This window comes from Hydractinia symbiolongicarpus, chromosome 10 (assembly GCF_029227915.1).
Source record: "Hydractinia symbiolongicarpus strain clone_291-10 chromosome 10, HSymV2.1, whole genome shotgun sequence".
NCBI lineage: Eukaryota > Metazoa > Cnidaria > Hydrozoa > Anthoathecata > Hydractiniidae > Hydractinia > Hydractinia symbiolongicarpus.
This window is the reverse complement of record NC_079884.1, coordinates 7174291-7196024: the sequence shown is the minus strand read 5'-3', so window position 1 is coordinate 7196024 and position 21734 is coordinate 7174291. Positions and strand designations below refer to the sequence as shown.

At 32.0% G+C, this 21734-nt stretch overlaps 1 protein-coding gene across 5 annotated transcripts; it reads right to left on the bottom strand.

Moving 5' to 3' along the window:
- Positions 1-500: 500 nt before the first annotated feature.
- LOC130612448 (splicing regulatory glutamine/lysine-rich protein 1-like) lies at positions 501-20735 on the bottom strand. 5 transcript variants are annotated; one of them, XM_057433764.1, is made up of 19 exons: positions 20299-20735; positions 19061-19167; positions 18636-18749; positions 18356-18438; positions 16725-16811; positions 16523-16632; positions 16032-16047; positions 15499-15624; positions 13960-13992; positions 13297-13344; positions 12987-13013; positions 12419-12466; positions 11607-11642; positions 11265-11330; positions 10997-11083; positions 9193-9311; positions 4998-5072; positions 4147-4280; positions 501-695 (listed from the first exon to the last, which is right to left on the bottom strand). In XM_057433764.1, exons 2-19 carry the CDS (start codon positions 19103-19105, stop codon positions 636-638), a joined length of 1314 nt encoding a protein of 437 aa, XP_057289747.1. In that variant the 5' UTR covers positions 19106-19167; positions 20299-20735; the 3' UTR covers positions 501-635. The 5 variants fall into 5 exon arrangements, with proteins under 5 accessions (XP_057289747.1, XP_057289749.1, XP_057289748.1 ...); XM_057433766.1 differs by having other exon boundaries at positions 15499-15576; positions 20299-20581; XM_057433765.1 differs by lacking the exon at positions 12987-13013 and having other exon boundaries at positions 20299-20595.
- Between the last annotated feature and the right edge of the window lie 999 nt (positions 20736-21734).

Here is a 21734-nt window from a genome sequence, read left to right as displayed (position 1 = left end):
ATACCAAAAAGTCACCATAGTCGAAAACTCGTCCCTACCTAGCGACGGATGGAGTTATCTTAAACATACATGTGCGAGTGAGTGAAAATGATCTCCCTTATTCAAAGAATACCGTTGTTTTTGCCTTTCGAAAACAATATGTAAAATAGCACCGAAGCTCCACACCATAATTCATACCAAGAAACCTGAATAAAATCGCGAAAACTATCGCTCTCTATTTTACTGATGACAGACCGTCCTCGGCCGGTCGATAACAAATTCATAATTACATGTAATGCGGCAAATCAAATATAAATTCCGATACATAAATATTTCAGTTATTTGGATAAACCTTGGAGGATAAACACGCGTATTAACTGCTCGCTTAGCACACATCATCAGATTTCTCGAGTTTTCATCTTCTGTGTTATAAAGTTACAAAAGCCAACTCGCATACTATATTTTACAAGAGCTTTTACTAACCTTCCATCCTAAGTCATACATGCTGTATAAAATACTCGTGCATAATTTTCGACACTGAATAAATTCGGTTCTGCCACTAGGAACAAAAAATGGATTTCCCTTTAATTTAAATTTATAACATCTTGTTGCAGTGTCAGGATTACCAGGATCAACAAACTTTGCTTTCGCTTTTCTTAATCCTTTCGACCAGAATTGTTTGATGGACAGCTTAATAGCATCCAGCTCGAGTTGACCTACAAGATGCATTAAAGCAAACAAATTAAAGTAGAAAAGGTTGTTAAAACGTGACAATTGTCCAGTGTAAATGTCAATCATTATTCTTTTTGTTGTTTTTATTGTTATTTACACAGGAGACAAAGAGTTTCAAAAAACGTTTAGTTGAGTTGAGAATTACGAAAGCTACAACACGTCTTTGAAAACGTTTTCCCACAGGGAAAAGACTTATAATCCTCGCCTCTAGTATACTTAAGCGTTATATACCAGTACCGAAGAACAAAAATAAGAAAAATAGTTGTTGTTGTTGTTGTTTGTAAAATATTTAAAAGTACCAACTACTGGTAAAAAATGGCTTAAAGTTATAAAAAAGTAGTTGATAAGGGATATACATAATACCTTTTGAGGAACTTCTTTACCTGTTGCCTGTAATGTGTACAGCTTGAAACGCTGATCAAGAGAATGTATAGGGTGACGTGCTTTTGACGAACGATTAGGGAGATATAAGGGGTTTGATTTGCTGACCTAAAAATCTTTTATAAATTTGATTTACAGTTACTTCTAATGTATAGAGCTTTAGACGCTGATCAAGAAAATGTATAGGATCATGTCCTTTAAAGAACGTTTGAAGAGATTGCGGTTTGGTTTTTGACAATTGGTTCCGAGACAGGTGGGTTGACCCAGCTTTAGGAGTTGGCCTATAATTGGTCTCGGATGGTTCCTAGTTACACACGCAGGAGATGGCGTTGATTATTTCCACCCTTTTCCAAGTTATTTCATAAAAGTACAATGCAATGGCTTTACTAATGATAACTTAATTATTGGCGTCAAACTAATGTGTTAACAGCAACAACTAGCTAATTTGTTAGTAAACAGATAAGAAAAGCACATCGTCCTTGCAAAAGCCAAAGACAGAGACACGAAGCTTCGTATTATATATATATATAGATAGATCCAATAGATGTAACATAGATGGAATCTTCCTAACTGTTTTGCAGCAGTTGCTGGTAAAGACATACAACCTTTACACGCGAAAGTCTCAAGTTCTGCTTTAGTGTGGTTTTTGATGGTGCACGTGGGATGTCAAGGAAGAATAAGTGACGGTGAACTGAAGGCCCCTCAATACATCAATGATTCGAAATAATACATTGAAGTTACTTTCCCCGTTGTATCTGTCAATCACTCTGGCCATCTAAAAATTAAACTATCAGAGAAAAGCCATTGTTGTTGGTTGGCGACAATGCTTTCCAGCTCGACATATTTTGTATGAAGCATATTGCTATTTTCATGCACGGAGATTAAGAAATAAGACGGATTCACACTTTTATAGTCTTTGGTATAACTCCACCGCTGGTTGTTCCAAAAACCTTACGCATATAAAGGGAACGCTCTACCAAAGGCCACTATTCAGTGGAGGCAAAAACGCATTGAAATGCACCTCTTTTTTCTTAGATTTTGTATCAAATTTAGAATTGTTTTGAATGTACTTAATATTAAACGGATACTGACAAAAGTACAGACCGAGGTTGATTTTTATGGTGAGAAAAAAGGTAACCCTGAATTATTCATTTCTTGTGGTCTGTACCAACATAATATTTTGTATACTTTAACAAGGCAATCCCACAAAGTAGTCGCATAAGCACTAGGGTTAAACTGACGTTAGTGACTACTTATTTTTTTCCAGTTCTTATTTTATTTCCTCGTTTTGTATCCCACTCAAGATATTCAGTATTCCCATCTAAATCGACGCTGAGCTTCATGTCGTCAAAACATAATTTCCTTGATTCGCTTTTAGCACGATAGCCAAAATGAACAATGAAGCACTACCAAGCTTTGTATTTGTTCTGGCATTTCGGTGTTAAGATACTTTATCATTTTTAATCTTTCGATTTTACGTTCTTTCAGTGGTCTAGCTGCATTTTGTTTATTACAAAGAATTAATTGTTGTTTGTTGAGTTTATTTTTTGCGCTTTGCGACAAAAACTTTCTCACTTCGTTGAAATTCTACATCTTTCTTTACTTTTATTTGGCTCCCTTTTTCCAACAACACTTATGTATAGAAACTTGTCAACAAATCAGGTTGATAGTTGTCATCATCATTTTTTACAGAAAGTTTGTTAAACTCCTTAGCGTACATAAAAAAGTGGATAGCATTTCATCGAGCTCCCGTGCAGGGATGTTTTCTATTTCTCTTTTGCTCCTTTTTTGTAATTTTCTACAATTAATAGTTTTAATTTTTAAGTGGCACTTTTGTCTTTATAAATAGCTTGTTTGGTCTTCGTGGATAAATGAAATTTGTGTTTTCTTCACAGGTATAATCTGTAGTTAAATCATTGAATGAAATATTGCTATCGCCATCGCCATCTTCAAATTGACGCACAAAAAACTTTACTTCATCACATTTTAATACGTCATTTATAATTTAGGCACTGTAACTTTTTGTAATGTATAATAGTTTCCCAAGGCGGTTAGTAGGCTCCATACATAGTCCAGATTTTATGAGTCATAAACAAATTAAATTAACAGATTTTTCCATACTAACTGGCTTTTTGTATCAGTATGGTAATATTTAAAAATTACAATCCTGGGTATGTTGCAGATCAGATATTCCAAGAATGCGAAAGTACGGCTTTTTCTTTATAAGAAAATCCAGTTCTTAATCACTGTTAGCATGATACTTATGCAAAAGTTATTTTTTTGCTATTTTCTGAAATTGGGAAACAGCATCACCTGATCAGTACTCAGCTGGTAGAGGGCTACAAAAGTTTTTCCTTCGGCAGTGGTAAAAGCTGAGGAAATAACGTCGAAAATGAGCTTGCTGCACACAATACAAACATTATAGAATCCGTTTGAAGACCAAAAATCAAAATAGACAGGGAATTTCCTGTCTACTTTGATCTGGGCTTGCTGACGTCAGCGAAAATCAACCTGAGACCAGAAGGCTTAAGCCTGCTGTGAACAAGGAAAGGGGACATGAAGAAAAGAATGTTAACATGTTCACAGTGCGAATTACTTACATAGAAACGGTTTTATTATCTGCTTGTGGCTACGAAATTTAAAATTCTGTCCTCCTTTTCCCTAAATTTTGTCTGGAGTTGTCTTTAAAAACCGGTAGGAAAATCAACAGGTCTAAAACACGACAAGGGTAAAAAACGGATTTTTCTTGTGCCTATATTATGTTAACATTAATTAAAAAAAGGTTCTATAATAAGGGTGCGTGCGAAATCATCTCGGATATACATGAATCAGGTATTAATATGGAGACTACAGTACGAATACTTTGATTTTTGAAATAACCTGCGTTAAATGTTATTTTATTCAACCTCAATACCAATATTAATTTAAAAATTAATTTTTTCCGTAAAAATAAAAAAAAATTAGCAACATGATGCATAGATTATGAAAGGCAGTGATATTCGATAAGTAAATGCTTATGTTGATTATATATATAAAAGAACCAAATCAACCTACCTCCATATACCACAACAAATGTGTCTCCACTGTGGATAATGATAGCCATAAAATTGTTGTTTGGTAGATCAGGCAAAGGAGTTTCAGGAAAGGAGGAAGGACATAATCCCATTGTGAGAAAAATCTGCTGGTATCTATGATGCAATATAATATATAAGGATAAATTTTTTAATTTAAATAATTAACTATAAGTAATCAGATAAGCAAGGCGATAAAATAAGTATAACAATGTTAAAATATTATCAACAGCGTCTGTAACAACCACTACGTGACTAAACACTAGAATTTTAGCAGTTTTGTTCACTTCAAATTGGTAGAACAAATCATTTAACAAAAGCTATTTGATTAGCTGCTAACTAAAATTTACAGCAACTACCCCAACCACAGGTAATGTCATTGCTTTGATATAAAATGCACGGAAAAAATAAACGAGCAACTAAGCACTGTTATTGTTGTTGTCTATTTCATTCATGAATGGGATCAAACACCCAGGACTTAATAGAAGGGCCCTGGTTTTAGGACTCTAAAGGATAAATCAAACAACACCATAAATTTATTTGCTTTTAAATGATATATACTCATAGCTTTGGTAAATCTGTTACAGAAGTTACCTAGCCTTAGGTGGAAAATACCCAAAGCTTTGGTTAAAGTTGGTCTAGATACATTTCGGAATATTATGTTAAAGAAAGAAAATAGATTTACTTGAGAAAGAAAAAAAACTCCTAAATGGCGGCTTGGAAATAACTTTTTGTGTGAACCAGTACTTTCTAAGGTATTTTCCAGAATATAAAAAAACATTTTGAGGGGGTGTATACAAACTCACAAATTCTAGATGAATAAATTCGTAATACCTTCTTCAAACGTGTGGATTTTTGTGAGTAGGCTGTTTAGCTCAAATAACAACAAAAACAACAACATATTACTTCCTACAAAAACAAATTAGCGATTTTCATCTCTATATATAATTACAATCTATCCTGCACTTTAATACGCGCCATTTGAAATGGAAAGCATTTACTATGCACGTGTTAAGGTACCCAGGATATATGAAACACGCATTACCCAAATTGATGTAAAATAAAACTATGTAAGATAAATTTTTTATCGAATAGTATTTCGACTTACCGACTCTCAAGGCTCAGAAGAACAAACAGAAAAACCACAACCTTCACAATCTCTGCAGGAATAAGGTCTAGTTCCGAATTTGTACCAAAAAGGTTTTTACTTTTCTTGTCTGTTGTATGAGAACAATTTCATTTTAAAGCACAGTTATTATTTACCCAGGATAGCCTTTTCAGTTTCTAATAATGCTAAATGTGCTGTTTTGCTTTTAAAGCTCTAATTTGAGCTATGAAAAACATTTAAGCACAATAGCTGCTTGTTTAACCCTATTCGGTCCGGTTTTTTTTTAATAACTCTTTAATGTTATGTTGCATGGCTAGAATACTTATTGAGTTTCAATATTTATCTATTAGACACCTGCATGCAAATTTTGTCATAATAATTTGATATTCTATCTGAATATCCTTATTTGAAAAGCATAGAACTAATATAAAATTTTGAATAACGTCATAATTATTACAAACTAGTCGATAAGGCCCGTGGAAAAATCCACTGAGGCAGGATAAAAATTTTGATGACGTCAGCAACCTACCATTAATAATTTAGAAGTTTTGTTTTCACGTTGCATCTATCGTGTAGAGATTAAAGCGCTGATCAAGAAAATGTATATGATCATGTGCTTTTGATATGAGCAGTTAATAAGATATAAGGAGAGCTTTAAAAATTTAAATCAGCAATGGCCTCACCAAGATCGAAAAATTTTTTTTATAAATTTGTATACCTATTGCTTTCATCGTATAGATCTTAAAACGCTGATCAAAAAAATGTATAGGATTATGTACTTATGACAAACGGTTGCAGAGATATCAAGGTTTAAAGGTTTTTTGATGACGTCATCAACCCGTCCATTCCGGAACGGATTCGGGGACCCAGGTTTGGAAAACTCACACAAATTGGTCCTAGGTTTTCTCTAGTTGCCTACGCAGTGATAAATCATTGACGTCACCACCTCGCTTCCAAGTTATTTGGCCTCTAAGTTTTAGGTGCACTGTAATGGCTTCATTAATTTAATATAGGATATTGACGTTAAAGTGGTGTTATTGACGTCGCGCCGTAACGTCAGGAAATTTCTGTATTATTATAAGAGACTAGCTACGCCTTTTCTTTTTTCCTTATATCAGAATATAAGGTAAAGCTAGCTAGCTTTCATCGGTCAAAAATGTACAAAATAGTACATAAAGCTATACACCGTTTATTAGCTTGGTATTAAAGAGTATGTCATGAAAAAACAAGCTGTTTATTGATTACTAGTCGATAAGGCCCGTGGAAAAATCCACTTAGGCAGAAGGACAATGGAAAAATAAGTTGTTTTAGATTTTTTGCTGACGTCAGCAGTGCAATTACAAAAATTTTTAGCGAAATTTAGTTTATTCGTTGCCTGTACTGTGCAGAGGTATAAACCCTGACTAAGAAAATGTATATGATCATGTCTTTTTGATAAGCAGTTAATGAGATATAACGGTTTTAAAATTTTACTGACGTCAACAATGGCCAGTCAAACCCCCCAAAATTTTTTTTAAAAAATTTGTATACCTGCTGCCTTCATTATATACGTCTTGAAACGCTGATCAAGAAAATGTATAGGATCGCGTATTTTTGACAAACGGTTGCAGAGATATTAGGGTTTGAAGGTTTTTTGGCGACGTCATCAACCCGTCCATTCCGAAACGGATTTGGGGACCTAAGTTTGGGAAACTTACCCAAAGTGGTCCCTAGTTACCTACGCAGGAGATGACGTCAGTTATTTCCACTCGTTTCCAAGTTATTTAGCCTTAAATTTAAAAGTGCAATGCAGTGGCTTCACTAATCTTAATATACTTTCCTTTGGCGTCAATATTGCTCTAACGTCAAAGTTTGCTAATTTACAGAACAAATTTATAGACGATGTTTCATAGACTTTATTAAAGAAATTTTATCCACTTTGCAAAAGTCACAGACAGACAGACAGAACTGGCGTATTATTATATAGATTATAAAATTCAGGAAAGGTGTTTCAGCCGTTTTGTTTCAAGAGATACTTCCTCTTAATTTGCGAGCGTGGCAATCGACTAATTTGAAAAAATAATTTTTTATATGAAAAGTATATTAAAGTTGAGGACGGACTCGTTACATTTTCGGGCTAAAAATAATAATAATAAAAGTAACAAAATGATAAGAATAAAAATTAAAGAAAAAAGTAACGAAAAATTGCTCATTTTCTTTTAAAGCAGTACTTGTGGCGTGTAAAGCATTAGAGCCAGCATGCAAAATGTTTAGGTCCCATATCTTTCAGAGGCTTTGATATTGGCTATTACTCGAAACTACCCCTAAAAATCTCTTTGAAACCCTTATAATGGGGAAAATATAATAACTCTTGTTAGGATTATGTTTAGAACTTGAAACTTACAACACAACTTTGTTTTATCAAGAAGAAACATTTTGCATGTTTTAGTCACGTAGTTAATCCGATTTCCCGATTTTTTCGGGTACAATTTTAAATTTTTACCCGAAAATCGGAAAAAACGGATTTTCGGGCAATATTTGGCAATTTTTCATACGATCTATGTAAAAACCGGAAAATATGTTAAATAACTTTTATTTAGCTTTCAGAAACTTCAAACAGAATGTAAAAATTCGCTCTAGAACTAAAGTAATTGAATTTTAAGCAGATAGTGGCATTTTGAACAAATTTATAGCTTCTGATGACATCACAGAAAAAGTGCTAATGCAAGCAAAAATTTATTGCTGCCATTTTGTTTCTTTTGACATACTATAAGTGTACCAAGTTTGATTCAATTTAGACAATCCTATGAAAGGTTATTGAGGGGGAGGGGGAGAGGGAATTCCCCCCCCCCCCCCCCCCCCCGGTCATAATATGTTCGAAAACCCCGGACCGAATAGGGTTAAGCTTCGTTTTCAATGGTGACTAACGCGAAATAACATGAATTAATTTTTGAACATAATTTCTTAGTTCAAAGTAGAAACCTGTTTAGTTTGTGTTTTTTCAAACTCAAAACTTCAAATTTCATGAAACAACGTGAACTTGACATCTAAATTTTTTGGTACTAAGTTCCTCTTTACTTCATGAAATAAAAAGACATCAAAGGAATACTGATATTTTTATGCAAATATGAGTTGCAAAACATACAGTGTAAGAATTTTCGAGATAAATACGCTTTAAAAACACGTATTTAAGGTTTAAAAAAAAAACATTTTATAATAAAAGTGAATCTGTTTTTTTCATTGGTGGAACGTTAGCAGAAAGGATCGAATTACACTATTATAGCCCCTGACATGACTTGATCATCGATTGAACCCACAATCTTCCGCACTGGAGGCGAAAGCTCTACCACAAACCCACCATTTTATGGTGAACGCTCTGCCTCAAGGACACCAGTCGTTGAGGGTTAAGCATGTTTAATATTTTATTTATAACTTCGTTTACTTTTAATCCCAAACATACCAAGGTATACCAGGTAACAATGCTTTTGAGATATCAAGATTTAAATTTTGTGAGAAAAGGTCCCATTTATTTTCCCATTTTTTATCTGTTGTAGGAGTTACAAGCTCTATAAGGTTTTTAAGAATACAAAAATAAAAAATATGACAAAAATAGCCATTTTGATTCTTTATTAATTCTTAGTACAAGTTTGATTGTATTTACTTCCAGTATACCACAATGACCGATTAAGCATCCAGTGCTTAATTAACCGCTCAATCTGAAGAAACACCACTTTAACTTAGTGTCGAAAAGCGCCTAGTGCCCAAGTATTCATCCACTCTGATTGAGTGTCCATGGTCTTTGACTGTGGGGCTATTTAAGCTAGTGGGTAAGCTGTGAATTAATACAACAAGTAAATAGTTAAGTAATTCCAAGATGTTTCGAACACATTTCCAAAGAACGTGTAGTCTCAAAATGAGAATATTTATCAAATTCTGCATTACCTTGGTCATCAGCCTCCGCTTCCTTGTCTTTATTTTTTTCTTTGACTTCTCCTTCCTCTTTTTTCTTGCTTTTCCCTTCCTTTTTCTCTTTTTCTCGATCTTTCTCTTTCTTCTTTTTCCTAAGGAAAAGCATTGCTGACTTTAAAAAAAAAATGAATCAAGTTATATAGGTTGAAAGGATTATCAATGGTAAAAAATACTGCATGCACAAACTAAACAATAATTTTAAACATCTGATCCGGCATTGTAAAAGCAGCATCAAATACTTTTGATACTTACTCAATGCTTTTGAAAACGTGCTACAAAATACCAGTGCTTTTTGTTTGTGAATGAGTAACTTTAGCTTATAACATAAAAAAAAAATTATTCACCCTGATGCATTCTTTTAAGTTGGTATTGAGGTAAACTAAGTGACCAGCCTGCAAACAACTTTTCCTAGCTACTTTTTTATTATATCTGACACATGTTTGTTACCATTATATTTCCATTATTCAAAAAAAACGATGCACAAATAATTTTGAGTTTAATATTTTTGCATAATATAGGTATCAAATGTTGCAAATGTATGGAATAAAAACATAAAAATAGAAAAAACACCTTTTATAATGATATATAACTATAATATAATTGGATAGTAAGTGAGAATATTCATAGCATATTATAAAAAGATTGTTACATCACTTTCCATTTCACCTAATATATCCACACCAAATCCTCTTAAAGTAATAAATTCTAAAAAATTCAATAGCAGATGGCTACTACAAACAATATTCAGTTTGGATAGGTAGTGTGACAATTTATTTTAGGGTAACTTTTTACTTGTGATTTTTTTGCATATCTCTGTAAATAGCTAGCTAGCTATAACTGTCCGCTGTAAAAGTCAGATTAAGGAAAACGTCAATATTTTAATTGTTAACTTGAGTGTCAACTACAAAACAATTTAGATGTACATTGTTAAAATTATATTTTTAGTATCTAGATCCAAATAAGTAGCCATCTAATTTTGACAGCCACGAAAACAACATTGGCTTCAGGATTTGGATTATAAAAAAAAAAAATCTTAAATAAAAACTTTGAGTTGATTATTTTAACAAACATTTGTTCTTTTTTAATCGAAGCTGCTTCAAAACATCTCGTAGCAAACGGCAGTAAACTCAACTTTAAATTGAGGAAATACAACAACTCTTTAACGTTTCCGTCTGTTTTTGCTTTGTTCAATTTTATTTCCAGTCAGGTGCGCACTTTTTGCCATGTTTTTATCCTCTTTAGAACAGAAATCAGTCCTGGCAAAACATTTTTATTAATTTAATTAAAAAATACGAATAATATTTAATAAGGTTGAACAGGCGGATCCAAAATACTTTGAAGCTGATGCTGCAAAATTGCTATCTAACTTATTTATGTTACTTTATTTTCTTGAAATCATTAAAGCAACCATGTAGAATCAACATTTATCTACAATTGGGTAATGAAGTTTGAAAAAACAAGAAGAGGAAGATCTTAATTATACAATTTGTATAATTAAGCAATTCAGAATTCACAAAACCAAAAATAGATAAAGAAACAACCAAGGTAACAAAGAATCCAATATACAAGCACGCAAGAACTATCATATTTTCAAGATAGGAATTTCGCAAATTACATTTCTAGTCTATTTGGGAAAAATGGAACACATTAGTACCTGTGATATTGCCAACATACAGTATTTCTTTATTAGATAATGAAGAAATCGTAATTTAAACAAATTCTGACGACAACTTGTATCAGGTGACAAATAACAACAAGTCAATGATCATATACATACTTAGAGGATGATCTATCAGGAGACTTGGAAGTTGATTTCCGGGAATTTCTTCTTGCAGGAGAATGAGATCTTGATTTTGATTTTTTTCTAAATGAATTTAATAAAAATGAAGTTCAAAAGAAGTTTAAAATCTCTTTTTCAAGCAGTTCTTTTTATGAAGTAAATTTACAAAAAGTAAAGATTTGACATCTGTAATAGATGCAGTTCTCCATGCAGGGCTTCCCAATCAAAAACACTTCATTCGTGAGAAATAAAAGTTTTTTCATACCTGGATCGTCTTATAGGAGACCGCGATGAAGATTTGGAAACAGACTTTCGTCTTTTGCGTCGATCTCTAAATAGCAGTTATTTATAAATTTATTTATTTTCATTATCAACATAAATTAATGGGTAGAAGTAAACACTGTGCTTCATAAGTTAAATACCTTATTAAAGGCATTATACCTTACACCAGTAAATAAATTAACCAATGTTAGATATATTTTTGTTTGAACGATTTTAGGAAGACATTGGTGTAATAAAAATAAATACTGAATGTATTTATTTTTGTGAATGTGATGTGAAAGAAATATAAGCGACTTCTAGAACAAAAACCTAACTTATAACTTACCTGGAACGAGATCTTGATTTTCGACGTTTTGGAGACCTGAAATAACAAATACCCGAGTTACAATTTTGTCTCTTTTTATAAAATTATTTTGTAGATACATATTATTCATTGCAGATCTTTAATTTTGTGTACTAAACCTATTGATTTTAACCCCACCTTATAGAAGATGTTAATTAGCTGTTAACAACTAATTTGAATAGTATGGGGCAATTTATAGCTCCGTAACAATTCTGAAATTTTGTTATATTAGATTATAATTGTTTGACTTTGACAATGTTTTAAAAGCCTGGCAAAGGTAACTTGAAAGGAAGTGAACAAAAAATTGTTAAGCAAACTGATCAGCCACAAAATGTAAAAAGTATAAATTGCTTTGCTAAAAATTCTGTTCCACGTAGCTTCCATATTTTAAGTCTGTTTAAGGTAACTTAAAAAGAAGTCAACAAAAAATTATGGAGGAAACTGATCAGACACAAATATGGAAAGTACAAACTTGCTTTCCCTAAAATTCTATTTCACGTGGCTGTCATATATTGAAAGACTGGTTAAGGTAACTCAAAATGAAGTGAACAAAAATTACTAAGCAAATTAATCAGCCACAACCATGAATATTGAAGAAACTGATGAAAAGTGTGAGTTTGCATTCATTATGGCACAGCGTGAATTTTTAGAGGAAGTATGAATTCATTCAAAACGTGCTGCAGTGTGTGGTGTGAAACAACCAAAAGTGTACAAAAACAAACAAAAAAGATCAAACCATTGGAAGTTAAAAAACTGTAATTTCAAGCACGGAAGATTTAAAAGAACGTAAATACCTTGAGCGAGATCTACTTCGACTTCGTCTACTGCTTCGTCTGGGAGACCTATAAAGAAGGGAAATCATGAATCTGATGCTAAGATATTTCTTTACTAGTAATTTTAGATTTGCAAATACCTGGTAACTATGTTAAATTTAATATAGTTAGTGCCATATTAATTCAATGCTAGAACCAATATTTTTAAATCAGATGAACTGATGTAATTTAAGTTTTGACGAATGACTATAAAGTTGATTGATGTTTTGTGTCACTCAATCGCCGCACTCTGAGCAATAAATATCTTTCATAAAAACACCATTTGCTAAGTCAGGATAAAGAAAATTAAACCAAAAATATAACACCAAGCATTATTATGTGAATAATTACAAAAATTTCTGGAAATATTATTAATGACCATGATCAGATTTGAATAATAGGAAAAATTTTGAATATATGACATTTTCCTTTTTTATTGTAAGCATTGGCCCTATTGTGCTTGCAGGCTAACACTCCCCCAAGTTAGGTTAATTAGACAGAGAATGGTATACAACCAGAGGAAAACATAATAGATGAATTATCATAATACCCAGCTTTTGTTTTGTCCAAAGCCGCACTAAATGATAAAAACACAATGCAACAATTCACCAATGGTTGTAATTACGTCCATTCAAAAAAGTAAAATAACATTAAGTTGGTTTAAAAATACAAAAACTTACATCGAAATTAAATTTCCACAATGGAAAACAACATTTGGTTGGGAAACTATATGGATATGCATTTTTATTTCATTTTTTACTTAAATCTTTTATCATCCCTTTTATAAGAAGTCTAGAAGTCAGTTGAACAATTCAGATATTTAAGTGACAGGAAAAACAACAACAACAAAATTTAAATACCTTGAACGAGATGGACTGCGACTTCGTCTACTACTGCGTCTTGGAGATCTGTGAAATAATAAACAATATCCAAAATTAGATGCTTACACAACAAATGTAAAATTACATTTACCGATGTGTTGATTTTAACATTTTAGACATAAAATAAAAGTCCTTGTTCAATCAATCTGGCTTTTGGTACCTTCAATCATAAATAACAGCTAATATAAGCTGGTTTGTTGCACATGGTACAACAATAAGTTCTTAACAGTTACTGTCGCAGTTTCTATTAAGAGAACTATTTAGTCTAATGATTCTAATTACCACCCAAGTTTTTTATCCACAAAGGTAAATAAAAACTCATTTTCTATTAAGATTTTCACAAAAAACAATAGATTTAAAAGGTACTCGTACAACACAGAGACACGTAATAGAGGAATTATTATAATACCCTGTTTTTTGTTTTGTCCAAAGCTGCACTAAATGATAAGAAGAACAAGATACAAAAACTCACCTAATAAAATGTGTTAAGTGTTTTTAAAAAATATAATTATTAAGTATTATTAAATTTTGTTCATTGACAACACAGAAAGTTGCATTATCTTGGCAAAAAGTTAGGGTTAAAAAAAATCTCCCTCTCTTTAGATTTTAGTTTGTTAATATATAAACAATAGTATATACTACCTTGAATAGCTTCTTCTTCGCCGCACTGGAGATCTAAAAATTAATAAAAAACAAATTTTGAATTGTTCAAACAACAGCAGGAGCACAAAAACTGAATAACAGCTTCAAAACTGCATTAATAGGGATTTAGAACTTTTACACTGTACAATGTGCTTTTCTAATCAAAGTCATGTATTATATTACTTTTCATTTAGGTGATCATGTCTAGAAACATGAAAATGGTCACGTTTGTTTTATTTATAGATCAAAAATAAAATATTAGCTTGGAGTATGTAAGTAAAGGTAAGTAAAAAATAATTTAAAGGCACAACAGATCGGGACTAATTGAAAACATATATTTAAATATATATATAGACAAAAAAAAACATAGTGCCCAAGCTTCGTTAATACATAGAGACTTAGGGCAACTTATTTTTAGGCAATTACATTCTGCATTCCTGCAATCATACCATTTTATAGCTTCAAAAATTATTCGTGCCACAGGTAAAGATCTGTCACAAGAGGCAGAACATACGGCAATAAGACTGCATGGTCATATAGTCCATTTAAAAAAGATCATAAAATTGTTGAATTGGGGACTAATTTATGCAGAAATGAATTTTGCCCTAAGAATGTATCTCAATTTACTAAACTAATATACATCAATAGAAAAATGATAGAATTAATAACTATTACGGGACCTTCTACGCTTTGGAGATCTAGACCTAAAAAATATCAAAACATTGGACACCACAAGTACTTAACAACTACAAGCGCTTAAAATAAAGGACTGTCAACGGTCAATGACTGCCGAAATTTAATATTTGACTGTCAAGATACAAAAAAATGAACGGTAAAATTCACTGGCAGCTTATTGTGCCTTCCACGAGTAAAAAAAAGACGCTCCTAAAATTCACGCAACGAAAATAACACATAGTTCAACAAGAGTGTAGCTATATGGCAAAGCGTAAAGTGTATAACCGCTAAAACTCAAAGTGAATAAACAATTAACATTTACAACAAGCTTCAAAAAACAGTTTCATATATCACTTGTGGGTAAATTAAATTGTGAAAAACACGTCAATTTTTACTTAATTAATATGCTGTTATCCTCGCCAATGGTTAAATTTCATATGTTTAAGTAGTTTCAAAATTTAATTAAAGATTTCCACATTGCTTCTCAGACTTTTTTTTGATTCCCAAAAATTGACTTGACCTGTCATTTTAAATTCTCAGCAGTCACGGTATTTTAAGCGATGAACTACATCATACAGTTAATTCAAAAAGTAGAGTGGAAAATAGAATGTCCTTACATTTATCCTAAAGCACTGGTATAAGAAAGAAAAGAAATTTACACAATTCCTGTTTTCACGGGGATATTTGTTTTATTCACATTTTCCAAATCTATTAAAAATTGTAGTTAAAACTGCTTTTTGATCTAATTTGTTCTATATATCTTCAAAATAAATAAATATAATCAAACATTATGAATAATGCAATAATGTGTAGAAACATTTTGACATTGATCCTAAATACATCTGATCCAGACAGGTCAAGTACCTTGACTTGCGACGTCTAGAACGGGACCGAGATCTGGATCGTCGGGTTCGGGATCGACTGCGTCTTCTTGTAGGCGATCTATAATTACCAGTGGAGTCGTTTGGAATCGACTTAACATCTGATAAACTAAAATTATGAAAAAACTGTCCCAAAAAATCTTATTAAAAAGAAAGAAATAGTTGAGGAAGTGAGGTCGAGAAGACAAAGTTTTGTATCTTAAACAATATGGCAAAAATAATGAACTACAGAAATCACATTTATATGTAAAAATGGTTTTACTTATTTTATTTTACTGCAAGATTCATATACAATCAATTCTATTTTTACAGTCTCTTTTAGAATGATAGTAATAGCAATCGATTATAAATTAATATAACACGTCATAACTTGTCTTATTCCAAGTACTCATGTCAAATCTTTAGGATCGAATCTTCATCCTCAGTTCCCCAATTTAAATTGACACAAATAAGAAAAAATACATTTGGGAAAAAAGTGATAGGAAAAGATTGAAAAATAACTTTACAATATCATACCTTGATCTTGTTTCACCTAAAAAAAAGTAGTAAATATTTCATCATTTATTTCGATTTTGTAAATAATAGTACGCACAATTGTTTAGGATTATAGCTGGCTAATTTTTATCATACCTAATTGGTACTGCAACAAAATGTAAACATGGAAATTCCTGTTTTAGTATTTTTGTGATATGTTAGAAATAAAATAAAATATTTATGCTATATATTTCCAACACAATTACATCAACGATGGAGTGCTGTACGATGCAATGCCTGAGATATCTTAACCTACATCTCAGTAATGGTCGATCTAACAGCAAATAATACATATTGTTGTACTCGAGTTGAGTTATTTAAAAAAATGTTTTTACGGTACATATAATTAGAAAATACAAGGATTACAGATTATTTATAGCACAACTTGAGCCTTACATTCCTCATTAGGAACTAAAGTTCTTCTAAAAAAAAAATTATTGTTAATAAGAAAGAAACTACAAAAAACAACTTACGGTCGAAAGTGGGGCGTTTTACAACATCACGCATAGTTCTTATTGTAGATCTACCTGTTGCAATCCGTTCAGTCTCTGGCTTCACAACGGGGCTCTTCGCATGAGTTACTCTAAAAATAAACCATTGCATGAATTTTTATTGCAAGAGGTTAAATTTTAGACTAGATAGATTAAGGTATAAAAACAATAATAATTACTATACTTAAGAGAACGATTTCCAAATAAAACTCCATTATACTGCAGAGCAGTAGGTACAGATTCAACCATGGAAAATTCAATGAAGGCATATCTAAGAAGAATTAATAACAATTTTTTACACAACTGTTACAGACTTCAATCAATACTTAAAAGCAGTTTTCTTTTCAGTAAGCCACTCAGTATAAAAGATGGGTTTTGTACCTTGAATTTTGCATAAGTTGAAGAAAAACTGGTACACAATTGGACTTAACAGAGTTCAGAATCCATACGAAATTAAAGTAGATGTAACACTAATTTCATGAAGTATATAATTTCAAACATAAGACTCAGAATTTTGTTAAAACAGGCCCCAAAATAGGGCCATAAAATCTTAAACACTAATGAAAATCGAACAAAATTTTCTGAAAATTCATAAAACCATAATGTCTTTAACATAAGTAAAATTTTGGGAAAACTCTTTTATCTCACTTATTTAAGTATTCCTGATTTCTACAGAAAATGACTTCCTAAACAATTTGTTTGTCAGAAAATTAATATGCATTAAACAAATTTTTGGTTGACAGAAAGGCAAAAACAACACACAGTACTGTCATAAGGTTTGTTAACATTGTGTTCGTGTAACGATTGTGGTGCATGCGAACCACAATGCCATTGTGGTCTCCACGATTACCAAAAATTCCAACATTGCATCGTGGCCTCCATGCTAATATCATTATCTTCACAAAGGATCGTGTGTCCCACGATCATTTTCGCGAGATCCATGATTTCTTGTTATTGTATAGCAATTATAATTTAATTGTTTCTTTCAAAAAAATATGTTATGAAAGTTAATTTGTTTATTTCAGCTTTTATCCCGTTCAACGAAGCATGTTTTTTGCTCTTGCTTGATATATTTCTACTATCCCGTTTTTATGATTGTTACACAATCTATGGCGATCTTTTCTCTTTCTACGATCCCGTTTTTACTGTTTTTAAACGATGTGCAGCGATCTTTTCGCTTTCTACAATGCTGTTTCCATGATATTTAAACGTTCTACAGTGACCTTTTTGCTTTGTGCTTTTTCATGAATTTTAAACAATCTACAGCAATATTTTCTACAATGCCGTTTTTCTGAAATTTAAATGATCTATAGCGATCTTTTAGCTATTTACTATTCCGTTTTCACGATTTTTAAATGACCTGAGGCGATAGTCTGGCTTTCTACGATCTAAACGATTTACAACGATCTTTTCGCTTTCTACAATCCCGTTTTCATGATTTTAAACAACTTTTTGTCGTCGCTCAATTGACGAAGGATCAAAATCTAATAATATAACTACATCTACCAACAAATAAAAAAAAATGTTAAACATTTTTATCGCTGCTGGTTTTAAATTTAATTTAATTGTTAAGTAATTTATTCTTTGTTGTTGTAACAATACAATAAATCTATTGTGGACGCCACAATGTAAAGTTTAATCTTTAATCGTGTAAGCCACGATGTAACGTTCGTGGAGTCAATGTTTAGTAAAAAAATATGCACCGTGGACTTTCGTGGTTCGTGTGCAGCGGGGTAAAAATACGAACCACGATGTTAACAAACCTTTTTACAGTGCTGTAAGTTTTATGAAAAATTTAACTTCGAATCAACTTACTTTTGTTCTTCAGATTTACAAAGTCGCATATATTTAACTTCACCAACTCCAGAAAAGAATGCCATTAACTGTTCAGAGGTAATCTAGAAAAAGTGATCAACAAGTGAACAAAAATAACATTCGCTTTATACCACAAATAAGGAATTTCCAGCAAGAACCAAATAGTTGATAATGAATCAAAGTTAGGAAAAGCGCTAAAAATCTTTGTTTAAAAAGCCAATCAAAAGTGCTGCATGTATCAGCAAACATATATGAAATTAAAGCAACATTGCAGACATACCGAGTTGTGAATGTTTTCTACAAATATTGTCCTTTTAATTTCTTCCAACTCCATCGGATCTGTGGTGCATGTTATCACCGGTGGTGGAGGAAAACCTGGTATATTTGTGGGTACCTAAATTATCCAAAAATAAAACATTTGGGTTGACAAAACTGCAATGTTAAGAATCAATACAAAATTTGTAAAAATCGAAGCATCTACAACAGGCTTTTTAAAGACAAGTATGCAATAGCATGCCCACACACCTACCCACAGACATATAAGTCAAGTAAGATGTGCTATCAATACAACATGTGCCAATTTAGTACCTAACCTATTTGATGCACATATGCCAAAATCTTTAAGAAGTCGGCCATTGTCTGTTTTGTTAAAGTTGTAAATAAATACCCTGTTTTTATCATAAAAAAACATAAAAATGGTATTACATCTTCAACAGGGAAGGCTTGTGATAAGTACCCATTTGCTGTCATTTGGGCATATGCGTTTGTTGTGTTGAGTAAATGCTGACATTCTACCTCCTCTGGAATTTCCTCTAAAAAAACAAAGATTATTTATAAAACTAGCAGTGGTTAAATATAAGGCAGGGGGGGGGGTTATGATGGGGAAGGTGGGATGTCAATAAATTTAAATATTTTTTCAATACAACGTTTGATTTTAAACAAGTTAGACGTATTGATAGTTTTGAAACCAATTGTTTGTTTGACTAAGACTTTGTATGATTCCCTCTGATGTTTTTGCTTTGTACGATCATATTTTGATGGTGTTAAAATGAGCTACGTTGATGATTTAACTTCCCAGGATCCTGTTTTGATAATTTTTTTAAACAAATTACTGCGATGTTTTTGTTTCCTATATGATGTGGTTTCGTTAGTTTTGTGATAAAGAATGAAGATATTGAATATATCAATTATCAAATAATAAGTAATTTATAAGTAAAAAATAATAAGTAAAAAAATTGTGTTAATATACATGTGTTGCACTAAAAGCGATTTGAAAACGATTACGAAATGATTTTTAATTCAACGAAGCGATTTAAAACTTTTTGAAACGAATTGGAACAAAATTGAAACATTTTTTTTTTGTAAAAATTATTTTTCAAATTTAATTTTAAAATCGTATGGAGATCATTTCAAATAAAATACTTTCGCTTTTATTTCATTCAGGAAGCGACACATGTCAAAGGTCACTTGTTTTTTAAACTGTCTCAAACTTGCCGCATGGTGCAATGTAGAGTGAATCTTATTACAAACATCAACTGATATACTTTCTCAACCTCGTCCCCAAGTCTTGTTAGGCCTTTTATATTTTGAAGGCCCTGGCTGGTCACGTGACGACAGAATACCCACGTATAGTGGGTATTTTAAAAATAATTATTTGTCTTGCTCTTCCAAAATATACACAAGCAGTCAAGAAAAAAATAAAAGAACTGACACAATTATTTAGAATGGTTGAAATAATATTAATAAGAAATAAATTATATATATTTTTATATAAATATTTTTATATAAATATTTTTATATAAATGTTTTTATATAAATATTTTTATATAAATATTTTTATATTGTAAGAATTATTTTTATTTATTTATAATAATATTATTTAATGTATAAAAAAAACTGTTAATAAATATTGTATAAAATAATAAACATTCACACTTGCTTACCTGTTTTTAATTTCCAGTACTTCTCCCCCCTTTTTTAAAACTTCCTCCCATTTTAAAAAAGTTTATCTTATCCTGATTATACTGAAGAATAGCAATTTAACATTTATTAAGTAAAATTCGAAATAATAAAGCAAATATAAAGACACATTTTCTTGTGTTTACATGATACTCGTCAAAAGCCGCCATTATGTGGTAATTTTTTTTGTGGGATGAAATCCAGTTTGACGTCATCTCCTAGATGGTAAAAGAAGCCCCATGAACATGTTGCCGCAAAACATCATAAAACATTTTTGTAAATAATTATAAAATTAATGTCTAAGACAAATAGAGGTAGTGCCAGAAAGCACTCTTTCTTTTCAGTCTCCCAACAGGTAAGAATCAACGAGCTGCGTGAACCATCCCCATCCCCAGAATTTGTTACCTGATAAGTCAAAGCCGCTAGCGCTCGGGCTACATCTCAAAAAGTCAAGAACCTCTGGAGACGAGGTTGTTGACAGAGTAGATACTTTTTCAAAACGAGTATAATAAAAGATGAACACTTTTCATCGGATGTTTTGATTAAAGCTGTCAAAAAGCCTGTGGTAAATTTTAATCATAGTAAATGGAGTCCTGCGCAAATTTCAGCACAAATTCTGCGCAAATTTCAATACGCACTCGTCTTTTACGTTGCACCTAGGGCTTCCCTTATTATAATACAGAAATTTACGGACTTCTATTATGATCTGCGCATTAATTTTCCTTGCCGGAACCTTAGCCCGTTTGCGTGAATTCCATCCTCGATCACAGGACATGTCGTGATGATCAACGCTTTCTGAATCAAAAACGCTTGCTGAGTTAAACTGTGTAAACAACAAAAACTCTGTCCATGTGGGCATTGCTATACGTTTTCCACACTTTTGCGGAATTTTCCGTGAGGGAAGTAGCAAAATAAGTTATTGCTCATCTCCAGTACCTGTTACAATCTCATCTTCAAAAAAACAAAACAACCGTATGATATATATAAAACCGCTAAACCATGTGGGTATGGCAACATGTTCCATCGATTTGGGAGATCCGTTTTAGAACTAAGTATGATTCCTTCCTTCGTGTAAATTTGATTTATCAGCATTTTAAGTACAAATTGCACGACCTCAGTCAAAATTAGTTAGCTCTAATAAAGTTAAGAGAGTATCCTGATGCTGTTCAGGAGTAAAATTCTACTGGGAATTACTTGTTGACGGAACTATCCGTCCAATATGTCGACCCAAATGACGTCAACAAGCTATATACAATAGCAATAAACAGGTTTATTCTTTTAAATTTTAAAGCGTTGTTGCACCAAACGGTTAAATTGTGAGTTTGGATGGACCTACGAAGGGTAGAAGACGCGATTGTGCTCTTTTGAATACTTCCGGATTACTTCAAAGTTTACAACATTCACATTCTCCTAATGAACA